This window comes from Pempheris klunzingeri, chromosome 3, assembly GCF_042242105.1.
Source record: "Pempheris klunzingeri isolate RE-2024b chromosome 3, fPemKlu1.hap1, whole genome shotgun sequence".
NCBI lineage: Eukaryota > Metazoa > Chordata > Actinopteri > Acropomatiformes > Pempheridae > Pempheris > Pempheris klunzingeri.
Window position 1 is genome coordinate 21,158,021 of NC_092014.1, and position 27,824 is coordinate 21,185,844.

At 41.9% G+C, this 27,824-nt stretch overlaps 4 protein-coding genes across 6 annotated transcripts; 1 reads left to right on the forward strand and 3 right to left on the reverse strand.

Moving 5' to 3' along the window:
- Positions 1–245: 245 nt before the first annotated feature.
- Positions 246–5,155, forward strand: exosc1 (exosome component 1). The gene is made up of 8 exons (XM_070827826.1): positions 246–297; positions 1,447–1,562; positions 1,785–1,859; positions 1,975–2,063; positions 2,154–2,187; positions 2,282–2,332; positions 2,662–2,746; positions 3,988–5,155. Exons 1-8 carry the CDS (start codon positions 270–272, stop codon positions 4,092–4,094), a joined length of 585 nt encoding a protein of 194 aa, XP_070683927.1. The 5' UTR covers positions 246–269; the 3' UTR covers positions 4,095–5,155.
- Positions 5,156–5,257: 102 nt separating this feature from the next.
- knop1 (lysine-rich nucleolar protein 1) lies at positions 5,258–9,183 on the reverse strand. 3 transcript variants are annotated; one of them, XM_070827823.1, is made up of 7 exons: positions 9,131–9,183; positions 8,777–8,851; positions 8,289–8,357; positions 6,984–8,171; positions 6,832–6,903; positions 6,510–6,578; positions 5,258–6,016 (listed from the first exon to the last, which is right to left on the reverse strand). In XM_070827823.1, the coding sequence occupies exons 4-7, from the start codon at positions 8,133–8,135 to the stop codon at positions 5,711–5,713; spliced, it is 1,599 nt and encodes a 532-aa protein (XP_070683924.1). In that variant the 5' UTR covers positions 8,136–8,171; positions 8,289–8,357; positions 8,777–8,851; positions 9,131–9,183; the 3' UTR covers positions 5,258–5,710. The 3 variants fall into 3 exon arrangements, with proteins under 3 accessions (XP_070683924.1, XP_070683925.1, XP_070683926.1); XM_070827824.1 differs by lacking the exon at positions 8,777–8,851 and having other exon boundaries at positions 9,131–9,175; XM_070827825.1 differs by lacking the exon at positions 5,258–6,016 and having other exon boundaries at positions 6,530–6,594; positions 6,832–8,171.
- Positions 9,184–13,869: 4,686 nt separating this feature from the next.
- On the reverse strand, positions 13,870–19,099 carry gprc5bb (G protein-coupled receptor, class C, group 5, member Bb). The gene is made up of 3 exons (XM_070828457.1): positions 17,989–19,099; positions 14,003–14,115; positions 13,870–13,914 (listed from the first exon to the last, which is right to left on the reverse strand). Exons 1-3 carry the CDS (start codon positions 19,097–19,099, stop codon positions 13,870–13,872), a joined length of 1,269 nt encoding a protein of 422 aa, XP_070684558.1.
- Positions 19,100–23,339: 4,240 nt separating this feature from the next.
- LOC139199348 (lipopolysaccharide-induced tumor necrosis factor-alpha factor homolog) lies at positions 23,340–27,045 on the reverse strand. Its single transcript, XM_070828406.1, has 5 exons — positions 26,996–27,045; positions 24,520–24,810; positions 24,348–24,401; positions 24,086–24,230; positions 23,340–23,595 (listed from the first exon to the last, which is right to left on the reverse strand). The coding sequence occupies exons 2-5, from the start codon at positions 24,803–24,805 to the stop codon at positions 23,490–23,492; spliced, it is 591 nt and encodes a 196-aa protein (XP_070684507.1). The 5' UTR covers positions 24,806–24,810; positions 26,996–27,045; the 3' UTR covers positions 23,340–23,489.
- Positions 27,046–27,824: the final 779 nt, after the last annotated feature.

The following is a 27,824-nucleotide window of genomic DNA, read 5'->3' on the forward strand; positions in this document are numbered from 1 at the left end:
GAATTGATAACTGTCGATAAGAAAGCAATTATTATAATCAATTAGATTCATTGGTATTATAAATTGTAGCTGTAGAAGTAAATAGTTGTAAATATATAAACAATTTAATTCTGTGTAAAACGCATAACGTGTACCCACGAGTGCCTCATCAAACATGGCGGACCGAGCCGTCCCTGTGTCACTTCCGCTCAGCGTGAGACGGGCCAATGAGAGCCGACCGGAGCCCTTCGTCACAGCCAATCGGCTGACAATCTGCTCTTCTCGAAAACATGTCGCCCATGAAGCTGTGTGTTCCAGGTGAGTCCCGTAAATTTGTAACTACGAGTGCTCAGGATGGAGTTAAACCTGTTTGAACACCGTTTTTGTCCTCTTGTGTTCATGTTTGCTTTGGTAGACGTCACCGTGTTGCTATAAAGTACAGTTTCTCCGCAGTCTGACAGCGTTAAGTCCTGTTCGTTATTTCCAGCTGCAACGCGTGGAGTGCGCTTTGGCTGGCGGCACATTGACGTCACGTTAAGTTAGTTTTTAAGTCATGGCTGGTTGTATCAGGTGTATATAAGACGGCGTAGTAGCATTCAAGACTGTTATGCGCCTCTGCTTTTCGGGTAAGTACCGTACTTGTGCAGGGCTGTTAGCTGTTGACTTTTACTTTCCACGGCAGGTTTCACCTCCAGCCCTGCCCATCGCCTCAGGCAGGGCAGCAGCATTCCTTCTCTCACTTGTTTTGACTCAGCCATGGGAAATCATCAGTTTTAGGGAGGAAAATGTCAACGGAAATGTTTCACATCGAGGTCTGCCTGAGGTCCGAAAGTGATCTTTTGTGCTTAAACACCAGTTATTGGCAGCAGTAACACGAGGTGTTGACAGTCCTTTTATGATCAGGCAGGATTAGCATTTCATGCCTTGTTAATGCTGAGGTTAAATGGCTCAAAGGGACCAGATAAGTGTCTCTAGAGTAATAGTTTCACTCCTTAGATGATGGACAGCTTCAGACAAAGAGTGTTGTATGAGCTAAATCATGTGTAGACATGACTGTTTGGTTCTGGACTAGTTTCATTCCTCTTATCCAATGCTCAAGTTCAGACTCTTAAAAGTAAACTTGTCGCCTGTCTATATCTGTATAAAGCTCTTGTTAAAAGTCTAGGAATATATACAGAGTCACCCCCAGAAAATCGTTTTGCTGAGGTGGTAATCCACTCCTGATTAACATAACTCGTCTCACGATCACTTCAGGTAGCAGATGACAGCATAAATAGAAGCCGCACTCATTAAATGTACAGCATTTGCTTTTTGAAAGAGTTCCTCTGCTCTTTTGCTTGAAGTGATAATGTTTTCTCTCCAAAAAAGTGTATTATTTTATTCTGATATTAGCAGAGATGGTCCACCTCCACACGCACAACTTCACTCTGACACTGACACTGTCCTCCCCCTCTTGTTTGTCTGCAGGTGACAAGCTGTGCAGTGTAGAAGACTGTATTCCCGGCACAGGGGTATACCTACGGCATGGCTACATATTCTCCTCACTAGCAGGCTACGTGCTCAAGAAGAACGAGGGAGAGGAGGTGAGGGGGTGTGGTGGGCGTAGGTAGGAGAGAGGAGGGGAAAGCTGCAAAAGCAAGCAGCCATATAGGAGTGCCAGAGGAAAGGTATTACGCAACGTTTGTGAATGTGACTGAACCCAAATATGTATGTTCAGTGCCTGTGATGAAATATGCAGCATGTTCTCTGTGACACGTCTTTTCTTCAGGCTGTTTTTGGACTGGAATCTTTTTGTGCCTTTGTAGTTACCGGTGATCTCGGTGGTGAGGGAAACAGAAGCGCAACTACTACCAGATGTAGGAGCAATAGTCACCTGTAAGGTATGCAGTGGCATCAGATACCCTTTTTTTCTATGATTGGATGATCTCATAAAACCATCTTGCACTGTTTAGATCTGTTAGTGCGGGTTTATCTTACCGTTCTTTGCTTGGACAGGTGACGAGCATCAACCCCAGATTCGCTAAGGTCCACATCCTTTACGTAGGCTCCACACCGCTGAAGGACCGCTTCAGAGGGACGATCAGGTACACACAGTCTCCATAGGCGAAAAATGCTGTATGTCCTATGTCTCTGTGCCATTCCCAAAACTGAGCCCACCCCCTCTGCCTCCACAGGAAAGAAGATGTGCGCGCAACAGAGAAAGACAAGGTGTGTTTCAGATCACATCATCATCAGCTTTTTTCTGCAGGCTCCTGTTTACTTATTGATTGAAGGTGACATGCTTCTGTCTTTATTGTTACAGGTGGAGACATACAAAAGCTTCAGACCTGGCGACATTGTTTTGGCGAAAGTCGTATCCCTTACCTGCCCTCGGGCCTAAGACAAATGAATACCTTTTTGGAGCTATTCATTCGCTATGACAACTTTTCAGCTCATGCAGCCACTCCTATTCAAGAGTTCACACTTTGAACCATTCAGATACAGAAAACAGAATCCAGAGGTCATGTTATCTGTCATCACTGTCAAGTGATTAGATGTTTATTAAAAGGTTAATTTTTACGTGTTATATGTGAAATCCATTACAGCTGCGTTTGGATATTCACCGTGAGTGAATTCAAAGAACAGTGTCACCTTGGATGTATGCCATTTTCCTCTGTTGTTACACTTGACCTGTGATGTCAGATTTCTCTCGGGGACGTGCAGTCTAACTACCTGTTGACAACAGCAGAGAATGAACTGGGCGTGGTGGTGGCACACAGTGAAGCAGGTAAGTCGGTGCTCAATTAGACGCTGCCTTTTCTTCTGTTCCTTCTTCCACACTTAACACTTAACCCCTTGTTGCCTGTTGTCGCGAATTCGCCTCAAACCTCTTCTGGTCTTGATCCAGCTGCGGTGGCCTCTGTATCCCACTAATGCCGGTTGATGCGTATTCTATGTATATATTATATATACATAGATGCATACATACATAAATATATATATATTCTATGCGTATATACATATATATTTTATTATACTATTATTATATTGTACTAGTCTATGCTATGCTATATTCAAATTAACAATCTCCACTTCATTTAGCATCTGCTGGAATGCAAAAACACAAATCATTTATTTTTTTATATAATTGTGAATAAATTCAGGCAGTAAGGGGTTAATGGACCGGTAGTATCCTGTTTGAACACAGGGTGGTGCAAGAGTAACTGCCCAGAGAACTGGAGAGAAAACAGTTGACACCCGTAGACACTCACAGCCGCTTGGACAATACACAACCGTTTGATTTCAATCCACATATTTTGCTACTCCTGAGATCAATGGAGGAGGTGAAAGTAAAAAAATGATCATGGCTCCTCAAATCAAAGTCTGATCTCTAGTTCTGCCCCAGTGTGGGACACAGTGCTTGTTTAATGTGGTAGACCTACCAATAGTATGCTCAGGTATTCTAAATTGACTTGTGTAAAGCATCTCAAAGGGATAGTTGGGATTTTGTTAAGTGGGGTTGTATGAAGTACTTATAGACAGCAGTGGGAACACCCCCGATTTGGAAGAGCAGACAGGCGTCCCGGCACAGACGCTAAACAGGGTACTCCTGTGGTCAGGGTTGTCAGAAATACATATTTAAAGCCTTTAAAAAAAAAAAAAAAAAAATCAATACCAGTTAAAGTTTATGCCATATTTGGAATATTTTCACTACATTTGTGACAGGGAACTGAAACTGTTTGCTCTTTGCTTGCTTCAAGGCTACCAGACTCCATTCACAAAAAATGTTTTAATTGCAGCGAACAATAGTTGTCATTCTACTGCTGCCTCAATCAGTGAGTTTGCTTGTGTTATCGAGTGACACTCAGCTGTGTTTACTGACTTGACATACCTGAGAAGTCTGTCTTAGCAGAACACTGTACAGGATAACAGGAACCTAGTTTTTGCGTGCAGTGTTTTATAATTTAGAAGTTTTAAATAACTCGCACCACATAACACATCTTTATCATGTTTTCTGTGGTGAATCAGGTGCCCAGATGGTTCCCATCAGCTGGTGTGAGATGCAGTGCCCCCAAACGCACGCCAAAGAGTTCCGCAAGGTGGCGAGAGTGCAGCCGGAGTATCTACAGGCCTGAGATCCCTGAGGCTTCTTTCTTCCACAAGGAACACACAGCTTCCCTACCCTCCTTCAGTCAGTGTCGTCAAGTAGCCTCTCGACTCTTTCAGATGTTTTCTGAGTGACTAGACGACACGCTCATGGCGTTGGCTACTTCTGGTTTCACGTCTTTAAGTGTTTTTTAAATAGCTTTCCTTCCGCACATCGTGTCGTCATTCGATTGTGCCAGCTTGAAAACACAGAGGCAGCGTCAGACCAAAGTGCAAAATTATCAAGAAATATTCTCAACAATTGTCATTAAGACATTTTTAAACTAAATTCAGTGCAGTGGGGCTTTAAAGTTGCCTTTAAATATCCTGATTAGAACTAAATCAGTTCTCAGGATGTTTCACCACAGCTCCCAAACTCTCTAAGTGACCACTATGTTGAGAAGCTAAAAGCATCAGAATTGTGCTCGTAGTGAAGAAAGGGCTTTTTCACAGATGCAGTTTAACTCAGTTTCGTTAAGAAATGTCCTGACAGATCGTCCGGTCGTTCGAAAGATGAAGCAGCTGGTGCATAAACATGAGACTTCGTTAACAGGATGCCCAGATTCCATCTCATGTAAAGGAACACTCTGCATTCAAAGCTGCATTTGGTCTGAAATAAGGAAGATTCAACCACAAAAGGCAGACAGACGTATGCGTTTTTTTTTCATACCTCGACAGTAAAACGGACATACATTAATTTCACTGAAGGACATTTTAACCTCCTCTGGCTCATTTTCCTTACTCCTTTCCAACTTTTCCAGGCTGAAGTAAACTGATGGACGAATGTTGTCCACACAGGAGTTTAAAAGGAAAAAGAATGTGGTTAAGAGAGCCTAACGTTCAATCAGAACTACAGCACAGCTACCATGCTCGGAATATTGAAGTTCAACACATGATAGTCAAACATTTTGTTTTCCAGGACATTTTCACAACCAAACCACTGATCCCACAACAGACGAGCACAAGCGTTTTTGCTTTATCCTTGAAGAAAAGTGTACTTTGATCTTCCTTATTCTTCTTCACAACATTGGAATAAAATGACTATCAAAACCATCAGTGTGAGTTTCCTTTTTTTTGTCCTCACTTATTTAAGGGATGTACTTTTGTATTCAGTAATGAAACTACAAGAGACAAAGTGAGATTTTTAGCTGTTCATTTTCCTCAGTAACACTCACAGCTGCACATCTGTTCAACTTGCAGTAAAAACACTCTACAATTCAATTACCTCAAACACAAAATTCTCATTCTTTCTCTCCACACATTACTTACCATCCTTACTTTCACTCACATTGACAAATACTGGACAACTGTATGTATCAAATGTGGGACTGAAAGCGCGTTCATTTGCATCAGCAGAGCCAAAACTAATGGTCTGTTACAATCTGTCAACATAACGGTCCAGTAACTCCAGCAGGAACATGTTTAATATACACAGTATGTACAAGTGGCATTTTGTGTCGTGTTCATTCTCTGATTTATAAGAAGTCTGTTGTGAGTAAGGAGCTTTTCAGTGTGCGAATCTACAGTTAAAAGTACACACATACAAAAACACTTTTGTACAACCATACACACATCTCACTGGGTGAGTGGGGTACTCGCACACAGGTCAATCATCAAAACGAGTTGACCGACTTGCATTGATGTCAATGGAGAACTTCTTATTGGACGGTGCAGTAAACCCGAGTCCTGCTCCCCTGTGACTGAAGTCCACTCTGCGTGATTGAGCGCGTTCAAACTCTCCAAGAAGCCCTTGCTGCAACTGCTGCTGTCCCTCCTTCCCCAGCGCCATGTTTGCTTGTCTGGCGCTCCCCAACGCCGGCTGGAAACCTTTCTTGAAACCGCCCATCAACCGGAGGAACTTCTGCTGCTGTTCAGAGCTGTTGAACTGGGCGGTGCCCCACTGGCCGAAGCCCTGACGAACAAAGATGTCGGGCGCAAATATTAGACACTAAAAAAGGGCTTTAAGAAGGTTCCTACTGATTCTACACATAAAACTCAGTTTACTGATCACAAGTAGAACTACTCAGTCTGCCAAAACTGTTGTGTAGAGAGGACGAGTTTCCAAAGGATACTTCTTTGGGCTTGTAGACTCCAAATTAATAATAGCAAAGTCTGTATAACAGACTTGTGTATGAGGGAATTTATCAGGCTGTCTAATGAAGATGCTATCGAGTTGCATTATGGGAAATGTGGGATTCAGTGCATTTTGAGTGGAGACTACAAATCAGCATATTTTCGCCTTTGCTGCATCAATTTTGACTTTTTTTTTTAACCAGTCTCTTGCGGGTCTCCCAATTTCATGACAGCGTGCTAATAAAAAACTGGAGCATTCTTAAGGAAAAAAGCCAAAGGGAAAGTAGTTCATAAGGTTTATTTTCTTTTACAAGAAAAGCACTCATACTCACTGCGGATTTATCTGCTTTTTGAGGTTGGGAGGCCTGATCAATCTCCAGTTGTAAAGCTTGTCGTCTCTCCTACGACCAAAGCACACTTCATAAATAAAACAGACAAACCAAGCAAATTCAAACGAGTTATTTGGAAATAAAGTTGTTGTATAAAACAATCAACCATCAGTAAAAATGTAATACAGACAATTGTTTCTCATTAAAGGAACAGTTCGACATTTTAAGAAGTATGCCTATCTGCTTTTGTGCTGAGATAACGCTGTTGGGGCGTAGATTCGTAACATAAAGGACTATTTGGACTAATAATGAGAGCCCTGTTTACCTGGTTGATGGTGACCTCATCAGTGTTTCCAGATTTCTCTGACAGGAAGATGACGTCAACTTGGGGTGCCTCCTGAAACACAGCGAAACACCAGTGAGGTTCACTGCCAAATGCAAAATAAAACAACATCCGATCAACCACCTCTGACTCACACATTGGTCCTCCACCTCTTCTTTAATCCTCTTCTTCTTCTTCTTCTTCTTTGCAGTTTCACTACTTGCGTTCTCCACCTGCGACTCCTCCTTATTGGAGCTCTTCTTCTTCTTACCTTTGCTAGTCTGCTCCTCAGTGATTTCACATTTGAGTAATGAGGTCTCCCCCTCTTCCTCTGAGTTTCCCTTTTTCCTTTTCTTCTTCTTTGGCTCTGTCTCCTCGACCTTGTCAATCCCCACTGAAGCTTTTCTACCCTTTTCTTTTTTGCCTTTTTTCTTTAGCTCTGTCTTCTCCTCCTCTAGATTGATCTCACTATTTGTGGATTTGTCTTTCTTCTTCTTCTTCTTGTTGAGCACACTGTCTCTCTCCGCTTTTATCTGAGGAGTTCCTGCCTCATGTCCATCTTCTCTCTTTTTCTTCTTCACTTTTACCTGCTCAACCTCACCGGTCTCTCCCTCCAGTGTTTCTACATTCATTTCGTTCTCAGTCACTTTTGATTTTGCTTTAGTTTTCTTTTTTGTTGCACTTTTTGCAGTGGTTTCCTCGTCAAGGGTTTTCTTTTTCTTCTTTTCTTTAACTTTCTTTAACTCCTCACTCTCCTCTGAGCTTACAGCGACAGTGTTTTTCCTCTTCTTGGCTTTCTTTGGCAATCTGTCCTTTCCAGCTTGATGTTCTTCCTCCTCCTCCTCTTTCTCCATCTTTACATTTTCTGGGTTAATTTGTACTGACATATTTTTTGTTTTCTTCTCCTTCCTCTGTTTCTGTTCCACTTCTTCTTCTTTTACTGAACTCTGTCCAGTTTCTGCTTGATCATCATCACTCAGCTTCTTTTTCTTCTTCTTTTTCTCCTTTTTGTCAACTGCTTTGTCATTTCCATTCTTGACATCAGAACCATTGGCATCATTCAGAGATTCTGTGAGTCTCCTCTTCTTCTTCTTTTTCTTCTTCTCTTCCTTTTCACCGCCTCCATCCCAAGACTCAATATCTATAACCACTGTATCCACTTTTTTACCCTTCTTCTCTTCAATTTTCACCTCTGTTAGGCTCCCGTCATCAACAGTACAGTTTTCAGACAGAGAAGCTTGTCCTTTCTTTGATTTCTTCTCCTTCTTTACAAAATTTTCCCCATTCTTCTCTTCCTTTGTCTTCATTTTCACTATGCCCACAGCAACAGACCTCTGGCTTGTCTGGTGAGAGAAATTCAATTACTGCAAAACAATACCTTTTGATAACAGATTAAATTGGAAATCCAGGCCTCGTGGTGTGTATGTGCCAGTGTGACTAACAGAGCAATAAACACTAACCAAGGGTTTGGCTGGCTGCTGTGGCTGGGACTGCTCATCGATGTCTCTTTGCAGGGACTGTCGCTTCACCTGCAGGGAACACAGGTTTATAAAAACAAAAATCCATCAGAAACACTGGGTGCATTTGATTTTATCGCACCACTCTTTTTTTTGTATCAGCAGAGTTGTTTCCACACACTGTTCATTCATGATGCATCATCCTGCGTGTGTCAGCCAATTGAAACCCTGCTGCCGCTGGATTCTTGCTTCAGTTTCTACAGATTTCATCTTATATTGTGGACTACTCATGAGTCACTAGTGTTTTGTGATACAATTCTCTGCTTATTGCGTGTTAGTGTTAAGCACACTGTCACACAGTCCAACCCGTGTGCATTGTCATTTAAAGTTTGTCCTGACGTTCGGTTTGATCCTGAATAATTCTTCTGCCTTGCGTGTGGAAATTGTTCAGGACAAATTATTGAGGATATCAGATGTTGATGAACCAGTACCTGATCAAAGGGGATCTCATTGGATTTAGGTGCACACTTTTCAGAAACAAAGATCACGTCCTCAGCGGAATCCGTCTGAAACATAAAACGAACACAGAGTTTTGCCAGTGCACATGAACACAGCGTCAGCCCCGCAGTCCATGTGAGAGCAGCACGTCCGTGGCACCTACATTTGAATGAAGTGGTGCTATTAGCGCTCTCTCTGAGCCACGCTAGCTAGCTAACTGAAGCTAAAATAGCTGCTAAAAGCTCAAACCAAAGACGAAACAAACTACTCGGTCGGTCAGACTGTGACACTATTTCATCATAGTTGCACAACTAATTGAGGGACGTAAACTTGAGAGATTTACTTACTTTGTAACCACGGATAACTCACGTGGATACCCCGGTTGATTTTTGACCCGGAAGTAGTTTTCTCTAGTTCCGGTTAGCAACGAGCCGGGCGTCCGTAGCGACGAGCGCGCGCATGTGAATGACCCAAACTGAGTAAACTGAAGTTCAGCAGTTATGGTTCTCCTCTTATTTCGACTTGTTTGTTACTTTAAACTGGCAAAGACTATTTACTGACTTACTTTACTTACTTATGTCGCGTGTTTGATGAAGGACAGGCAACTTCTCTCATTTAAGGTGTTTTATTTTCTGTGTGAATAAGTATTGAGCTTGATCAAGGACTCAGTCTGAGCTCTGAAAACCACAGTCAGCAAGCTGTTAGTCTGTAGCCAACAGGTCACAGAGTGAGCCCCGAAACACATATGCAGTAACAGTATATACATTCCAGCAAGAATACAATTATTTTTGATTGGTTGTCTAGGTGGGGAGCAGCCGTGGATTTATGCTTGGCCCTCCCTTCGTTGGTGCACAGGCTGGTCCCAGCCTCTCGGCATCACGACCTTCCACCCCGCAGCTGCACCTGTAAACAATGTATCCTCCCTGGTGACCTTTCCCTGTCCTGTGAGAGCTCAATACAATGGAGTCATTCTGAGAGCATCCCTCCCCGCCTGCTGTCTTACCCTCCCGTTACAATCACGGCCTTCCACCAACCTTGCCCTTGGGGCTCCCAGCATTGGGTGTGAAAGGTAATTTATGAGGTGTGTAGTGTAGAGCATGTAAGCGTGTACTTTCTTGCCATATACGTCCCACCTATACATCATGTGTCTGACCCTTCAGAACCTGGGGCCAGTGCTTGTTCCCCTCTTCAGCAACTGTGGGGTATGGCTCTTCCCGTTAGCAGTACATTGCAACAATATGTCTTTCCCTGTTGGTACAACACAACACATGCATTGTTAGAAAGAACTGAACATCCAGTTTTATCATAGCAGTAGGCTCTATTGGTTAATTGTATAATGTTATTAGTTCACTCACAGGTCACTTAGTTAGTTCAGACATAGTTTATATCGTTTGTTGTAATGTTAATCAATACATTAATAGTGTTAATTCAAATCCAGTGTTCTGTAATTGGTTATATATGATGCTGTTAGTACTTACTCAGTTACATATATATTTAGTGCAGTTAGTACAAATTTGAGGCTCAGTATTGTATAATTGGCCTTTTATAAGTAGTGATCAAAAGTAATATTAAAATTCCCCACACTTACATGTTACTCATAAACGTTCGTTCATTTCTGCTGTGAAGAACTTTGGCTAAAATGAAGCTAATGTCAGTTATATATGTTTCTTTCCTTTATTGTATCAACATATTTTCAAGACACGCTCGCAGTGAGTCTGCAAAACGACTGAACGCAGCGCAGATAGAAATAACACCATTGTAATAAGTAAACATATACAAATAAACTAATAGATGACTATAGATAAATATGCTAAATAACAGAAAACAACATGGAATGAACAGAAGAAACAACACAGATGTTGTAGCCATGGTTAAAGCAAGTGGCACAAACACAAAAGTTACGCTGACACTTGTGTTTTAGGACATGGTTGGATGACATTTGCCCCGGCCTTCAGCTTTTTCCTGAATACATTGGGGATCGAGTCCCCAGCCTCTGGCTCGCCTTTAGAGGTCAGATGGCCAACGTCAAAACCAGTGTTCATCTGCCAGAAACCAATTGCAATTTCTGCCTCTAGCTTCAGCCTGACTGCCTGCAGCCCCAACATCTTCCTGCAGCCTCTGGCGACCACCTTTATGGTTTCTCATTTGCAGCCACGGCGCGCTGTATCCATCTTCGACTTCAGCCTCCACTTGCTACTTCTGGTCACCCTGCTTCTGCCTGCAACCTCTGACAGCCATCTGCAACCCCGGCATCCGACTGCAGCCAATGACAGCTATTTGCATCAGCTTTCACCTTCAGCCTCTCTGCACCCAGCCTTCAACTGAGTTTTAAGAAGCCACCAACACCCAAAGCTCCCACAGCTTCTAGGAGGCAGCTCCAGCCCCAACCTACAGCCACCTACAGCCTCTAACAGCCCGAGTATTTGAGGTGCCATGGCTCGAATTTAGCACAGGTTACTTTTAAAACACTCCCACATGCAGCGAGGGATTTTGGAACAGCTGCTCCGTTGCTATTTTTGATGGATAGAGCTATGAGGTGAACTGGCTCATGATTCAGCACATCACACAGAGGAGAGGCATCGTGCACGTCTTCACTTGGCTCTAAAAGCAGCCAAATGCCACACACTTGGTACAGATGGTACAGCTATTTTGTACTTAGAAAATATACTAATCCTCTAGACCCAGTTTGAGCTACCAAGGAGAGGGGCTGTGAATAAATGCATTTATTGTGCAGCCTGGACAACTTTTCAGAATAATCTTTACAGAAAATCACACATGGACAACAGTGTACTCTGAAAGCCTTCTTAGTGTTGTAATTTCCATTGTTGTTGTTGTCTTTGTGTGTTTTCTTGTGTTTTATTTATTTGCAGTCTTTTTTTTTTCTTAAAGAAAACATATGTACTGTAATAGTGGTGAAGATGTTTTCTTTATCTGCTTTATATTCTTTGCAGCACATTGATCTCTTTGTCACCGTGCATGCCTCTGCTCTATATGTTCACAGTAGTAGCTGACTGTGGAGCTGCATGTCTACAAAGCGACCGTCACCTACAGTAAAGTGTATCCATTAGTGTACCATATGTGCTGGAGGCCGAGGAAAGATGAGTTCAATGACCAGACAGCGATTAACAGTGTGCGCTGTTGTATTAGCCACTTTGTGCAAATCACATTACAGACATTCATGTTACGCTGCCATAAAACAGTGACAGTGCTATCATCATAAGAGCATCTGAAAAGGAAAATACCATTGTTTTTTCACATTTGGGTTATTTACATGACTAAATCTCAGTTATATAGGGTAAATACATAAAAATCTGTGATGATAATATTTTCATTGTACAATATCACAGCACACACACCTGTACACAAAAGCAAACTTCTCAACAGCTTAGTATAGTCTTATAGCATGAGGAAATTGTCACAACATGAACATGGTGACAGCTCTTTGAATTGTATTTAAACCTGATAAATTGATTAAATGCAGTGTTGCCCAGGAGATGGAAACTCCAACCATCTTGTCAAATATTTTTCAGTTTCCCTCAGAGTTCAAATGCATCTGAAGAGCGGCTGTCAGCTAGAAATCTGTCTGGACTTGGAGCCAAACTTTGCTGCGTCACTAATATAAACAGTATACATGCATTTGAATCTGTTCCAGGTACATTCACAGTGATGGATTGATGGATGATTGAATGCTTTCTATATATTTGAGAGAATATGAAATTTAAAGGGACCCTGAATGCTAGAATATACGGAGATGTTGCCATGCATCTCAAACAAAGTGTTTATAATGACAGATAGCGCAATTAAATCCAAAGTAACCTTGGGAAAACACGAGTGAAAACACAATGAAAGTGGTTGACAAAACAGTCCAACCTCATGGTCCATTTAGTAGCTATTCCAGAGCTTTCAATCATGTCTTCCTCAGGAGATGGGGTTTGCCCAGTTGCCCATAGAACTGTAGATGTTTAAATATCAATTTTCTGAGCACTTGAGGTCGTTTTGTCGACCACCGTTTGCAGTGTCAAGAATGAACTTTGAAACTCAACACTATAACTAGTATTTTGCTTCAATACGTATATTAAAATTCTAGAAAACACTCAAAGTACACACATTTTGACAAAATACATTACCTTTAAACTGCGCTTTTACATGCATCTCAAATGATCATACATCTCAAATATCACAATGCCCAAACATGATCAGCGCAGATAAAGTGCAAAATTACAACCTCCAACAGTAAACCTTATATACTGCCGCACAGATATTGCAGTATTAAATGGCTTTTCATGATATGCTTATATTAAAAACTACCTATCCGTGAGCTGTGGATGATGTAGAGCTCAGATGATCCTCCACAACTCTGCACATTTATGAGATCTATCAGTACACTTGGTGAAATGTGCCAAACTGCCCTTTAGCACTAATAATGGAGATATGGAGAGAAAACACTAGGAGTCCTTTGGGTCTCTCCAGCATGTAATACAGAGTCCAAGCAATCTTTGTGGGCGTATGCAGGTAATATACATAAACATTCAAACGGCTTTTTTTCTCTAAAAATGGAAAAATGTTTGTCTCACTACATTCAAATCGTCCTTTGATTTTTACTTTCTTGTGGTCCAAGAGCAGCTCCTTCAGTTACTCCCCTTTAATACCACATGGAACACCAGTTTGTAGTAGTCACCTTTTATAATAATAACTTAAGCCTTCTGTATACAATCCTCGTCAGTGTATTTACATGTTACACTGAGACTATATGTGCCGATCAAAATAAACTGAAAATGCCTGCACTTTGTGACAAAATATCTGAAAACTGTGAAAGACACGCCTCTTGTGATTTCATGCCCAGTCAGCCGATAAAGAGGCAATCCAGAAAATTTCAGCAAACTACTATGAGGGTTGGCTCTTAAAAAGCAAAATTCACATAGGTGTGCAGAAACACAAACACATTAAATATATTTAGCTCCCATCAAATTCATCCTGTGTGATATGCGACGTTAGTCATATCTCCTTCTTCCTCTTAGGCAACAGGAAAGTCTACCGTCACACACCAGTGTTACACCAGTGTGTCCTCTTCAAGTCTTGTCCCATATCACCATAACCGTCGTCCAGTGTAGTTAATCGGGGCTGTAGGCATCTACAAAAGAGAGACAAAGCAATGAAAGAGCAGAATATTGCTGTGTTTGGTTAGTAAGTGAGGCAGAGTGTGATTCCTCCATACTTACTGTTCCACCGTTCATGACCAGCGCCATCTCAGTGGGCTGGTAGACGTGACCTCTGAAGGCGATGCCAGGACGCGTATTCCCGTGGCTGCTGTGGTATGTTCCAGTTCGGAGAGCTGAAAGACCCAAGCGAGGTAAAGCACATACACAAGTTATATGTGTCATGCAAGAGCACTCACTATGACATATGACTGTGGCTGATACAAATCATACATCAAACACAGGTGATTTTATTTATCATGGTTCATAGACCTCTCTTCGGGTCTGTGTGGGCGTCTACAGACTGCTGGTGGACACCTCACTTCTTTTAGCTTTGTTGGACTGTATGATAAAGGTTTTAAAATATATAGATATTTGATTAAAAAGATTTTAAAAAATAAAAAAAAATGTCAAGGTAGAAGTTAATAACAATTCCCAAGGTGCATCGGTAAGATACATCCAATCACCAGGCTTAAAACTCTGCTAATGGTGGGTGGAAGCTCAAGATTGCAGTGTTGAAAAACTAAAAACACAATCTGCAGCTTAGATTAATTAACTTTTAATCTCAGGATCAATTGCTGCCTTTAAATGGAACTTGTGACCTTGTGGTTATGACATGGGAAGTCGTGTACGCCATATTCTTGCCGTTCAAGTGGTTACATCATGAGAACACTGTTACCAGGCAATGCCGCTAGGCAACATGGATGCCCAAAGACTCCATGCTGTTGATGTCTGGAAGCCACCGAGGCTAACAATTTAGCAAGCGGGTAACACAAGGTTAATGCAGGAAATGTGATTGGCTATGTGAAATATCATCATTGTCTTCAGACATAACAATAATTACAATTGCAATATGCTAACATTCCTTAAATAATTAACTAACACAACCAGTGAACTCCAAGATTTCAAAAAATTTCTCCTTCAGAAGTCGTAAATGCCAAGAGAGGAGGGTGTTCACGTGGAGTGTTATCATGAACACTGTAAACATGACCCCATTTCCAGGCACCAAATGCTGCAGTGTTTTGTTTATTGACTACTTGACTTTCTCATGGCTCTTAGGTTTAATAGTATTTTGAGTCGTCCTCCATGTTAAGATGGCAGACAAAACATGATTTCTTAAAAGTTGAAATAATGACAACTGGTAACCACAACATAAACGTATATGATCAATGTACATCCAGGAGAGTCAAATGCTGCTATGTCGAGTGACGTTGATCGGCTTGTTGAAAGATAGTCGAAATGAGCATATAGAATGAGGGATACTTCCCAACACTGAAACTCTATTCCCAGCACAGCTCGTTCAACCTGAGCAATGGTCTTACCAGACACAGTAACTGGGAACACTTGTCTGGGTGTGTAAGAACATCACAGTGTCATCAGTCACTTCCTTCTTCATTACTTTCCATATAATCAGCACGCATTAGTTCACTCTGTCTGTAGCAGCAAAGTGACAGTTTGGACACTTTCGTCGTGTTACATCAGGGGTGTCCAAACTCCGGCCCGCGGGCCAACTGCAGCCCGTGGTCCAATTTTCATTGGCCCGCAGGAAATTCTAAAAATGTATTGGAATAAGGCCCACGCATGGAACCTGCGCTGGACTGTGTTGTACTTCTTAGTCTCACCACTAGGTGGAGTAACGGTCTTGAACGAGGCAGCTTCTCTATAAAACGAGTAATAGAAGAAGAATAGAAGATTTTCTACAGGTGGCCCAAAATGGCAGAATTAAGGAAACGTAAGAGAGCAAGTGAGTGTAGAAAGTTTCAGACACGGTGTGCGATGAGAGCACAGCTGATAACTAATGACGATCACTTTTACATTATGGAGGAGCTGCTTGATGTTAGCAGTCTAAAGAGCACCACGACGGGTGAGGATGTTTTTGAAGCTGTGCCAGATGCAGTTGGCATGATGGGACTTAAACATGCTGTGTGGAGGTAAGACGGATGGGGCTCCAGCTGGGACAGGTGAGCGCAAAGGAATCTACAGTGTCCGCAGAGGGGCAAGAAAGTGGAGGTAAGGCTGTCAATTCGAGCACCAGGGCTCTAGCACAGACTATTTCAAGCTTCCCTCTCTGATGCTGATGTTGGTGTTGTTGTTGTTCAGTTATCGAGCAGAATTCACCTACATTTGATTGATTTTGGCAACTTTAATCCACTAGAGGTGAGGCGATATACATCACCTCTAGTGGATTAAAGTTAGCAATATAGCTCACTTCTAGTGAGTGGCCCAGCCCTTTGTATGTTTTTCTGTATGTGGCCCTTAGTGAAAAAAGTTTTGACACCCCTGTGTTACATCATTGCTGACGACTGTTTCACATTCATGGAATGTGGAGCATTGCATGGTGGGATTGTTAGCACAACGTAGTGTACACGCCATTGACACAAATTTTGTCAGTCCACTGTGGGAATGGGCACCACACTGTGAACACATTTCACACTCAAATAAAATAGTAGACAGCAAATATAGTGCAATATTTAGTAAATAGGAACTGACTTTGGACACAGGCTGTTATACTTTTGCTAAACAGTGACCACTGTTGCCACGAGGAAGGAAGTTACAGGATATTTGCACATTGAATTTTCAGAAGGATATCATCACTGGGGGACCTTACTGTGAGCAAGTGAACAGCAAACAACAAACATGCCTACTGATAAGAAGAAGTGCGTTTTCTTCTTGTTTTTCTTTTATGATCAAACTAGTGAAATGATTATCAGTGACCATGCTAAAACATAGTGGAATCACACAATCAGCAAACTGACTCATCGATCTGTGTGCGAACATTAGCCAGTAGAAGCTAAGTGTCTTTAACTGTCTGTTTTAGCCTATTAATTCAATCTCATACACATGCAAGAGGAAGATTGTGTTATTTCTTCCTTGAAACATCTCACTTTAAATGAAAATGTCATTTTTTTTTTGTTAACCTGGATCTAATTTTCTAAGTTAAAGAACATTTTCTGTCTATTATGTTAACTCAGAAGCTCTACTGCAGAGACTACAGAAATAAGGAGTTCACTGTCCATTTGTCCCATTCTTTGCAGTTCAGGTTCTCTGCCTCAGTCAGCCATAAACTGGCCAACCAATATCATCAGCCTCCTGCTGTCTTGCTGTTTCAGACTCCATTCTGCTACAGCCTCCACTCTTTGTTTATCCTGGTTCATCTTGCTTTAGTTGTTCATCTGTGCGTTTGGCTTCAGATAAATATGGAGAGCAATCAAAGTGAAATGACTCATACATTTTCCCTGTAAGCCTCTTGGATAGTCAGGCATTTCATTAGGTTTAATTGGGTTTTGGATTGTGCACAGTAACTAAAAGTGAGCCACACTTTGCTGGAAACAAACGTACACGGCATTCATGGTAGTACAGTATGTGGAAATTATCCTACAAGTTGAGCGGACATTGATCTGCAGTGCAATGGAATTCACAAGTAACTTTTAAAGTGTGAGTCTGAATCTTTTGAATATGAGCACACACCTGCTCAAGACAAAATCTGGTTGTTTGATAAACAAAAATAGGTCTGTAACATACAGAGTCACCAGATGGACAATATTGAAACGGATTAGGTTGCAGTATGGTTTGGGTAAATGTTATGCACAGTTTGATTTTCTATAGATTTCTGTTATTTCCACTGAAAGAAGCAGTCCTAACGTTACAACAAATCATTTTAGCGGTAAGAGTAGCACTTTTGTGCACTAGCACTAGTGCCGAGGAACTTGAAATAGCTCAGTTGAAAGTTAGTTGTTGTCTACTCCTTTTTTCTCCTCAGTATGGTGTTAGATGCTGAAAACACAGAATCATTCACCATTTTCGGGAAGGAATCAAAACAACCTCCATTTTTGTTGTCAGTTGCCAGGCAACAGTGTTCTCATGATTTACAATATAACACGTAAAGGCCAAACTAATGACTTCCATTTGAAGGCAGCAATCGGCTCAGCTTGAAAAAAAATCTCTGTTATACAAAATGCAAACACACACACACACACACACACACACACACACACATTACATAAACCTACTTGCACCGTGCTCCTCCATAGAAAAGGACTGGTTTTCAGGGAAGGGTTGGTGAGAGTGTGCAGGAAGCTCATCTCCGAAATGTGGAGGAGGAGATGTGTGACTGGTGTCGAAGAAGTCTTGCGTGTTGGATTGCGAGGGTATCCGGAGACACAGGTGCGCCTCTGGAATAGCATGGAACAGCAGCAGGATCCAGCCCTGAATGACTAGGGCCACTGCCAGTGCCGGCTCATCCAGCACCTTTACATCCTTCTTTCCTCCTCCTCCTCCTAACCTTTCCCCTTTCCCCTTTCCCCTTAGCGCCTGGCTGCCATAAAGATAAAACCCCAGCCAGGCTACCCATAGCAACGCTGATGCCAGACTGGACAGGAAGATCCAGACGGCGTTACACTTCCATCTCCGTTTTTCACTCTCCCCTTCTCTATCTTCTTCATTCCCACCTGATCCCTCTGCTCCCATCTCCCCTCCACACAGCACCACCCCTAGAGAAAGCCCCATGGCTATGAGGAGCAGCCCCAGGGTGTAGCTGCATGTCAGAGCAAAGTCCAAAGGCGGATACTCACAGGCCGGGTGGCCTTCCCTAACTACAGTTAGCAAGACCCATTCAGCAGAAATGATGCCCTGAACCAAGGCCAAGGCCAGGCCGAGCGCTGCCAGAGAGCTGCCCGATGGGCTCGTCTTGCCAGCCACCAGCCTCCTGAGCCTCACACCCTGCACTAGCAAGCTAGAGAAGCAGAGGGCAAAGAGGGGCCCCCAAAAGGCCCTGCGGACCACACACAGCGCCTGGTTTTTCCCCACCAGGAATGCCAGAGAGATGGTGAAGAGCCCGAGGAGCGTGCCCAGGAGCAGGAGAAGAGGCCCCATGCCAGAGCGCCTGGCTGGGTCAGAAATGGAGCGCAGCTTGACTAGAAGGAGCACAGCAAGGACCAGAGAGCTGAGGCCCCCAGTGCAGGCCACGGCCTCCAGAACCACACCCCAGACTGACTCCAGGTCACACAGCACTCTGTACGGAGGGTCCACATCCTCACTGCATCCCCGAGGAGGAGGAGAGGGGTGGGATGAGCCATAGCCAATCAGTGACAGGAGGCAGATGATGATAGGGCTGACTGCCATCTTAGAGACACAGAGACAGAAAATATGTAGTAATGAGGAGAGACAGAGATTATATTCATTTGTGTATATATACATATATACACATATATATATATGTGTGTGTATATATACACATATGTATATATACACATATGTATATACAAGAGGAGTAATATTGTGGAGAAAGTTCCTGACAAGGGAGAGGCAGGAGGGTGAATGTCACGATAAATGATGGAATATTAGTTCATACAGCAGCTTCACGATTCACAATACACAGTAGAAACAGCAGTGAATATATATTAAGATCAAATAAGCCTGCAATGTATCAGATATTAATGTTTCTCTCTTTCTGAGGCACACACAAACATAAATACAAACACACACTCACGCACTCACAGCACAGAATAGAGTTGCTTTTAGCACTGGGCAATGGTTTCCATGGGAACGGGAGACAGCGTGGGCTGACTACATCGCATACTGGGCTTTTGAGTAGTCGAGTTCCAGTACCCAAAAGCAGAGAGAGACGCACGAGTATGTGCGTGCGCGCGCACACACACACACACACACACACACACACACACACACACACACACACACATACACACACATATGATGTTTATACTTAACTGTGAGGACTCTCTTTGACATAACATGTTCCCTAACTGTAATACCAAGATTTAACCCTCAAACTGTGAAAATGTGAGACCAGAAAATGTGACTCAGATTGATCCCAACAAGGATTTAAGTATCAAGGCACACACACACACACACACACACACACACAAAATACCACAGTATTGAAATGATTTAAGTGTTCAATCATACTAATTCCAGACTCACCTCAGAAAAATTCTTGACCTGAAATCTTGATTATTGACAGTGAAGAGGCTTCATCATTTTCCAGTCTGCATTCCTTCAGCTAGTTAAAGTATATTTTATCCTATAATCCCACTCAATGAAATCCTCGAGGCATCAGAAACAAAACAGTTTCCATTTTGTCTCTGAAAATGTCTCTTATGTCGATCTCTGTGCTCACAACTCCCGCTGTTTTAAAGTACACAATAACACACTTTGTGAGATCAGTAATGCCCTGCTGCTGCAGTGATACGTCCGGCTGCTCCAAGAAGAATCCACAATTATGATGCATGCCTTGATACTTCACACACCCACATAGTCAAATATATCTTCTGTCTCTCTTTCACTCTCACTGTCTCTGCCTCTCTCTCGCTCCCTCTGTCCTCCTCTTTCTATTCATTACGTCTGCATGTCTGTGTTTCTCTCTGCCTGCTTCACGCTAAATCTGCGGAGGTGTCAACAGAGATGCAATCCCAGCTTTACTTCTGTTCACCCACACATGATTAGTGGGGAGTATGATTCGCTGATGCACCTGTCTCACCAGGAAGAAATTAGGAAGTACAGTACATGAGCATGGTAATTCACAGCCAATTCAGCATTAGTCACTCTTGCACATCTCAGCGTTATGTCCTGCCCTCTGGCTCCCACGTCTTCCTCATGCCGCTTATACAAGTCTTCCTCACACTCAGAGCTGTGGGAGATGTAAATTCATCGTTGATCACCAGATTGGGCCATGGCAATCCGAGGTCTCGTCAGCAGTAAAATGTCCGTGGATGGCATGTGTTGCAGAGTGAAGATGGGCTTTAGATGGGGAGGGGTCATTCTAAACACAGGTGAGTCCTGTGGCCACGTGGCCATCCTGGTAGAGAGTGTTACATAATAACACTGATGACATGATTCAGCCAAGTCTCCCTTGGAGAGGAGAAATCTCCCTCCTCCCCTGTAGATGGCATGATGTGGGCTTGGAGAGGGACACGACATGAGGAAAAACATGACAGGGAGCGACCATAGTACTGGCTAATCTAGTCACTTAGGATCAGCTAGAGGGAGATTAATGCTGACAGACATTAGTGAGCCCAGTGACAGATAGGGGCCAAACATAGGAGAAGCCAAAGCTGGTTTGTAGAACACAAATAAACCCACAGACAGATGTGAGGAAAGGAGTGCACACCTGCACCCTGCTCTGCCAGTCACTACTCAACATGGTATTGTGTCAATTAATTACATACAGAACTTGCTGTTTGACAGTGGGTTATGAACTATACCGTTTCTTAGCCATGAGGCAAACAGTAGAGACTCCAAGAAGTTAGACAAGCTAGTTGTTTCCCCCGTTTGCAGTCTTTGTGCTGCGCTAAGCTAAACTGCTGGCTTCAGTTACATTTTTAGCACACAGACACACGAGTGCTATCAATCTCCTCATCTACCTCTAAGCAAGGGAGCAAATAAGTGTATTTCCTAAAATGACCAACTATTCCTTTAACTCTTTTCTGACATTTCATGGACCAAATGATTAACTAGTTGCAGGGTCCAGCGTTATTAGGTTGGGTTAGATCTGTATCTAAGCCCTGAGAGAGAGACTGAATGTCTGCCTGCCTCTCACAGACATTATTCTCTGACGTCCCTGTCTGCCTCAGGTATTAATAAAGCAAAACATTTATTTGATGTCTAGTGTGTGTGTCTGTGTGCTGTTTTGTCCTGTTTGTGATCCCTCACAGAGACAAAGGAAAACAGGGGTGGGAGACAACAGGACAGAGAAGTGCTGACTAAGTCAGGACATCAGTCCTAATCTGTGTAATCCACTGGTAACTATGGTCACAGTCTAATAGGACCTTGGTAAGTATGGTCCATCCCATAATCCCAAGATTTATCCCACCTCAGGTCTCTCCTCGCACAGTCACATACTAATGCCACTCAGAGGGCACAAGTGAAGTTCACAAAGGAGGGCTTGTTGAGCTGGGGCTACAAGTCATGACTCTGCAACACTTAACTTCGTACGGAGTCAGAAACATCAGATGGAGATGTGACATTTCCTCCTGTCGGCCACCAGGCAGCACAGGACATTTAGGAATGAGTACCTTCCTAAATGGCATCAGTTATTAAGTCTTCACGATGTGGTTCCTTTGTCATCAAAAGGCTCTTGGTTGTGCAGATGGTTGAAGTCCTTCTAGGATGGTGCAAGGGTCTATTTTTAAAATCTCCCTTTCACTGTCAGTGGAGACCTGATCTAAAATAGTCTGCGTCATATAAAACAGAAAGTGGGGAGTGTAAGTGGTGATGTGTGTGATGAAGGGCTGCGTCTCACAGTCTGCTGGCTCTATCTGCTGTCTACTTGGAGAACTACAGTATGCTTGGGTCCCAACTTTTCACTCAATGACAGTCTGGGCCTTAAAAAGACTGTTTCTTCTTTTATGTGTTTTTTGGTGAAATTGCAAACCAACACTCAATTGTCATCAAATCATAATATACAGTTTAACAAATCAGCATCAGTCATCAGCATATAACAAGATACTAAAGGTTATATTGTGTAGATAAGTCATTTACTTAAAGGCAGCAGAGAGCTCCTCTCACTACTTCACTCCAAATGGAGTAAACCATTAAGTCCTGAAATTATTTATCTACAAATGTCCAACTGTGGCTTAGTACAGGCTTTAATGGCATTCAAATGTACCATCAATAATGGAGCAAATTAATTCTCTGCTCTCTACTGTACCAATCAAAGGCATTACGCTCTTGTAGTCTGGCTCTCACTGCAGATGCTGTAGAATACATACAACCAACCTCTGTTTGATAAATGCCTGCTATACTGACAGTGATCTGGTTTAGCAATTCAAACCATATTCAGATTATATAGTGATCAGTACAGCAGTAAATTCATAAAAATACAATAATTTTGTCTTGTGGTTTGTTCATATACGCTAAAATTTTGATTTCAACACACAGTATATGATTCTAAACCAATTAATAATTAGAAAATGGCAACCTTTAGTCATAAAGTCAAGGAAAAAAAATTGCTTGGTGATATATTTCTTTTTGATCATTACATGATTTGAGCAGTGAGTTGGTTATGATTGTCATTAAAGGCTTTCAATTGTTGACAGAATGAGTTTAATTATTAAACAACCTAACTCAAGATGATAATCATATGATACTTATGTAATCAATTTAAATTAGCATGTCAAATAGCTGAAATTTCATTAAAAACATTCAACATGTGATCAAAATGAAATCAAGATAATGACTTAAGATGCAAAAATATCAAATGATTTGACTCTTGTTGCAGCTTTTAAAGGAAAAAACATTTTATAAAAGAATCAGATTTCAGTAAAATAAGGCATATGTATTATTCTTCATTGTTGCTTAGATATAACTGAAGTATATCATATTGAGACAAAATCAAACTTCAAGTCAAGGAAAAATAATTAGAAAATGGAGTGATAATAACAGTGATGATTAGATTTTTCAAATTTTACATTTTTACAATATGATTGCATGTTTTACATCAACAGATAAAAGAAAGTTGTGATCTCAGCAGAGTTGACACAGTGGCAGTGCTCTTTCACATACGCCTGTAGATGTGCAGGACGTTTTGACAGACAGGACAGGAATGCTCCACATCCTTGCAAGAAGCAATGCAGAACGGGAGCAGACAGCAGGGCCATAAACTGGTGAGGAATATCAGAACAAAGTCAAAATAACACTTTATCGAGTTCACTGTAAAGCATTTTAAACTGGTTCAGTGTTAAAACTTCTATATGTACCTTAATTGTGGTTTGCATCGGTTTTTTAATCATAAAAAGACACAACAATGATTTATCTTATCTTGTGTATTAAACACACACAGTAAGTTTCCATCATGTCTGTTTCCTCCTAAGTGCAAAAAAGAATGAACACTCAGCAGCGCGTTTATTGAGCTCAGCAATTCAAGTAAAAAAAAAAAAAATTCAAATCAGGTTTATATGTTCTGAGTTGGTCTGAAAATAAAAACAATGCAGAACACTGAATTAACTTGAAATAAGTACTTTATTTATTAGTGAAAAGATAAAGTAAAGATTAGTTCATCCCACTAAATTCATAAAAAACACACTAAATTAAAGGTCTATCTGAGTCTATATGGGTGTGTGTGTGTGTGTGTGTGTTGGGGTCTCCACTCACAGGAACAAGCCGACAATGCCACAGACCATCCACGTGTACAAACCAGTCTTGTGCTTGATTGTAGTGACAACAGTATTTTGGCAGCGTGGACACTTCATCTGTCCAGGAACCTCCGTCGGCAGGCACTGCACCACAGTCTGGCTCACTGTGAGGAGGACACCAAACACTTCCTCACCACCCAACCACTGAACTCTCTGACAGTTTTTTTGCTATATTCTGAGTTATTTGAACTTCTGAGAAACAGCTGAAAAGAGACACTGACCAGTCTGTACGACCTGAATTTGTTGTTGGGAGTATTGGTGAGCAGGCTGTTGAACTGGGCACAAGAAGGAGACCACAACATGGAATAAATGATAGGAATAGCTCAGGGAATGAGAGCGTAAGATACGAATAAGCAGGTAAAATAACACAAGTGAAGGTCCCTGATGTCTTACCAGGTTGGACAGCTGGTTGGCAGGTTCCCACATTGTAGTTCACAACAGCTGGTTGGGAGGTTCCCACATTGTAGTTCACAACAGCTGGTTGGGAGGTTCCCACATTGTAGTTCACAGCAGCTGGTTGGGAGGTTCCCACATTGTAGTTCACAGCAGCTGGTTGGGAGGTTCCCGCATTGTAGTTCACAGCAGCTGGTTGGTAGGTTCCCGCATTGTAGTTCACAGGAGGACCAGGGTACGCCGGCGGCGGCGGCATTCCCAGGGGAAGTCCCTGACCCTTTTCCATGATATCTGCCAAAGGAGCAGGAAAAAAAACTTGTAAGGCAGAGAAAATACTGTAAAAAAGAAAAAAGGGGAACTGGAGAAAGGCCGTGAAATCCAGAAATCAGCTGTTGTGAATGAAGCAAAGTGAAGACTTTGAACACAGCGTCATCTATTTTTGCACCATCCTTTCTCTCTGAAGTGGGAAACTTGCTCATCAAGTCACACAGCACTTAAATCAACAACTGGCCATTTGTTACAAGACTCTCTGTCATGATATTCATGTGCCAGAAAGCTGGTTTGGTGACTTGATGTTGTAGGTCTGTTTAGAGTGAAACTAGAAACATGAGTTAGAATCAGAGTTCCTGCTCTCACATGACCAAAAGTTTCATTCGACTGTCAGCTTTATGCAAATTCTGCTTTTATCTCACTTTCTTACCAAAAACAAATGTCCAGAGGTCCTCATTGTGTTTCTAATCAGCAATTTATTAGCATCTAACTCCCCCAACACACCTGTCAACAAACAAACCACTACTGTGAATTTTGTTGAAACTGCCTGACACCCTGTCTGGGGGTTATCATTCTGCAGAGGAGCGCTGGCTGATAGAATTCAGGTAGGTGTTTGTCAAACTCCACTGTAATGACTGTGTTGTGAAATGTGTGAGAAAGATATGTGAGCTTCCATTTCTGCCTCTGTTTGTGTGTGTGTGTGTAGTAAGTGCGAGCAAGGTTAGAGCCAATCTATGGGGGCTTAACAAAACACAAGCAAATGAAAGAAACAGCACGTAGGAAACACATTTCAAATACAGACAAAACAAGCAAATGGAGAGATGCGGCAAAAACACAATACACTTTTTTACAGAGGCTGAATTCAGTTTCAGGATCCTGGTAATGGCCTTCTTCGCGGCACTTATTTTGACTTGTTATGCTTGTTATATATATAGAAGCAAATTGTGTAAATGATGGATTTCAGAGGTTTTCTGCAGAGTATCTATCTATACCCAAATGCAAATAACTAGACAGCTGCTATTTGGCTATTTATGCCCGGTCCGATGACGAAGTACAAAGAAAACATGAATTCCTCACATTTATGTGGGTGTGGCTGAACAGTTAACAGTAAAAGCTGTGTTATAACAGAACTGTGACTATAACCATTGGTTTATCTTCGGTCATGGAGATGTATTGTCGAGGAGGAACCTTCAGCTGGGCCAGATATTTTCAGGTCATCCAAATGATGCTTTCTTAACAATTAAAGTAGCACACTGGAGTTCATAGCATAAAAGGATTTACTAAATATCAAGAGCAATACAGAATAAACCGAAGGCTGTTGAATTGAAGAGAAAACTGAATCACAATTCTCAAAACATCACGTTAAGGAATTTCATGTTTTTTTTATAATCCCAAATGTTAAAACTAAAATGAACATTTCTGATCATCATGACCGTGTTTCTGTTGGATCGTGTTCAGCTCGTGACATTTCTCCATCTGCTTGTGTTTTCTGTATTTGCAATGCATTTGTTTATGTTGCTCTGTCAAACTGATGAATGTGTTTCTGACAGTAAATTGTGTTTTATTTATTTATTTAAATGCTGCCTACTGTACGTGAAGATGTTGAGCGTGTGCACTGAGCCCTCTTGGCCACTTCTAAAATCAGACAATGCAGTCTGGTGCAGGTGACTTACTGAGAATAAAATGGAATGAAAAAAATCTTTTAAAAATGTGTGATGACGGTGAGTGAGATGGCAGAGCTGGTCGAACCTGTTAGATGTAACAAAAGCCATGTTCCCAAAAAAAAAGCCTTTGCTCTGTTGTAATTTGACCATCATTTGCATCAGATTTGACAGGCTGTGGTCAGACAGATGGTTTTACTGTCATGGAAACCAAGCAACAAACACAAAAGTTCCAACTTTAAGTTACAGCATTTGTTTCACCACAAAGTAGACATTTCATTTACATGCTCATACATGTTTAGTTGCATTCAGCACATATGGATGTTTTCTTTAACTTATTTTTTTGACTTCCTACATTTTTCTGAATCTAAAGAACAGTTTTCTCAGACCACAGCTGTAAAGAACCTCAGCAGCTCAGACCCCCCTCATAAAAAGGTAATGTCGGGGCGCTGTTCTTTGGTTTTGAAATACAGAAATCAAAAACATCAAACAAACAAGAAACTTCCAGGTTCTATGGTTCGTGTTTCAGATGTAGAGCAGCTTACCTCGTTGGGGAGGTCAGGAGGGTGTGCAAGAGCAGGGAACTGCCTCGACCACAGATGATTGAGAGTAACTGAGAAAGATGACAAGGCACATGATAGTGTAATGTGTCAGAGAGAAGGTGGAGCAACAAAAGTCATAGGTGTGGATCACTCTGTGTGCGCACTTTCAATATCCTCTGAGAGATTTGTGTCCAAACTATATTCACAGTCTTTTAAATTAACCCCCATCTTGTGTTTCTGTTGTGTCTCGACACATTTAGAGTTCCAATATATGCATCATATGTATTTGCTACATTTTGTGTCACAGCATTAGTAGATTCCTGAAAATGTTATGCACTGATTGAAACTTTTACTCACTGAGGGTGAGCTCTCTTGCAGGACTGCTGTGTTTGCAGGGATATTCAAACAATAAGAGCAACAAGTAGTTATGTAATAAAACACAGCATCCACAATACCAATGAGTCCGATATACCAATGAGTTTGGTATATCTTAAATGTACTGTGAATTCAAATACGAACAGGGGACAGTGAAGCACACAATGGTGTCACAGCATCAACTTTTGTTTTGAGACTGAAGGTGATTGGCAAAGCCTGAGGCCATTATCACTTAATGTCATTTGAAGACATTTTGGTGATTCCAGCAAAACTAAAAAGGCACTCTGGTGCCGTTTTGTGAGTGGTAGAAGGGAGGAGCTACGGAAGCCCAGGAGGTACGGAAAAGGCAGAGCGCAGGAAGGTAATTTCCACAGGAAAAATTTATAGAATGACGGTAAATAAAAGTAACTCATTGTGATAAAATTCACAGAAGAGATTTCTGATCTCAATTGGACTT

Coding starts and splice junctions, on each gene's coding strand:
- exosc1 (XM_070827826.1), top strand. CDS start 270: ATGTCGCCCATGAAGCTGTGTGTTCCAG. Junction 2,333..2,661: donor ACATTGTTTTGGCGAAAGTC/GTATCCCTTACC, acceptor CTGTGATGTCAG/ATTTCTCTCGGGGACGTGCA. Junction 2,747..3,987: donor GGTGGCACACAGTGAAGCAG/GTAAGTCGGTGC, acceptor GTGGTGAATCAG/GTGCCCAGATGGTTCCCATC.
- knop1 (XM_070827823.1), bottom strand. CDS start 8,135: ATGAAGACAAAGGAAGAGAAGAATGGGGAAAATTTTGTAAAGAAGGAG. Junction 6,904..6,983: donor AAGAGGTGGAGGACCAATGT/GTGAGTCAGAGG, acceptor GCTGTGTTTCAG/GAGGCACCCCAAGTTGACGT. Junction 6,579..6,831: donor ATGAGGTCACCATCAACCAG/GTAAACAGGGCT, acceptor CTTTGGTCGTAG/GAGAGACGACAAGCTTTACA.
- gprc5bb (XM_070828457.1), bottom strand. CDS start 19,099: ATGGCAGTCAGCCCTATCATCATCTGCCTCCTGTCACTGATTGGCTAT. Junction 14,116..17,988: donor TATGGAGGAGCACGGTGCAA/GTAGGTTTATGT, acceptor TGGGTCTTTCAG/CTCTCCGAACTGGAACATAC. Junction 13,915..14,002: donor TGGTCATGAACGGTGGAACA/GTAAGTATGGAG, acceptor TCTCTTTTGTAG/ATGCCTACAGCCCCGATTAA.
- LOC139199348 (XM_070828406.1), bottom strand. CDS start 24,805: ATGGAAAAGGGTCAGGGACTTCCCCTGGGAATGCCGCCGCCGCCGGCG. Junction 24,231..24,347: donor AATTCAGGTCGTACAGACTG/GTCAGTGTCTCT, acceptor TCCTCCTCACAG/TGAGCCAGACTGTGGTGCAG. Junction 23,596..24,085: donor GGCATTGTCGGCTTGTTCCT/GTGAGTGGAGAC, acceptor ATTCCTCACCAG/TTTATGGCCCTGCTGTCTGC.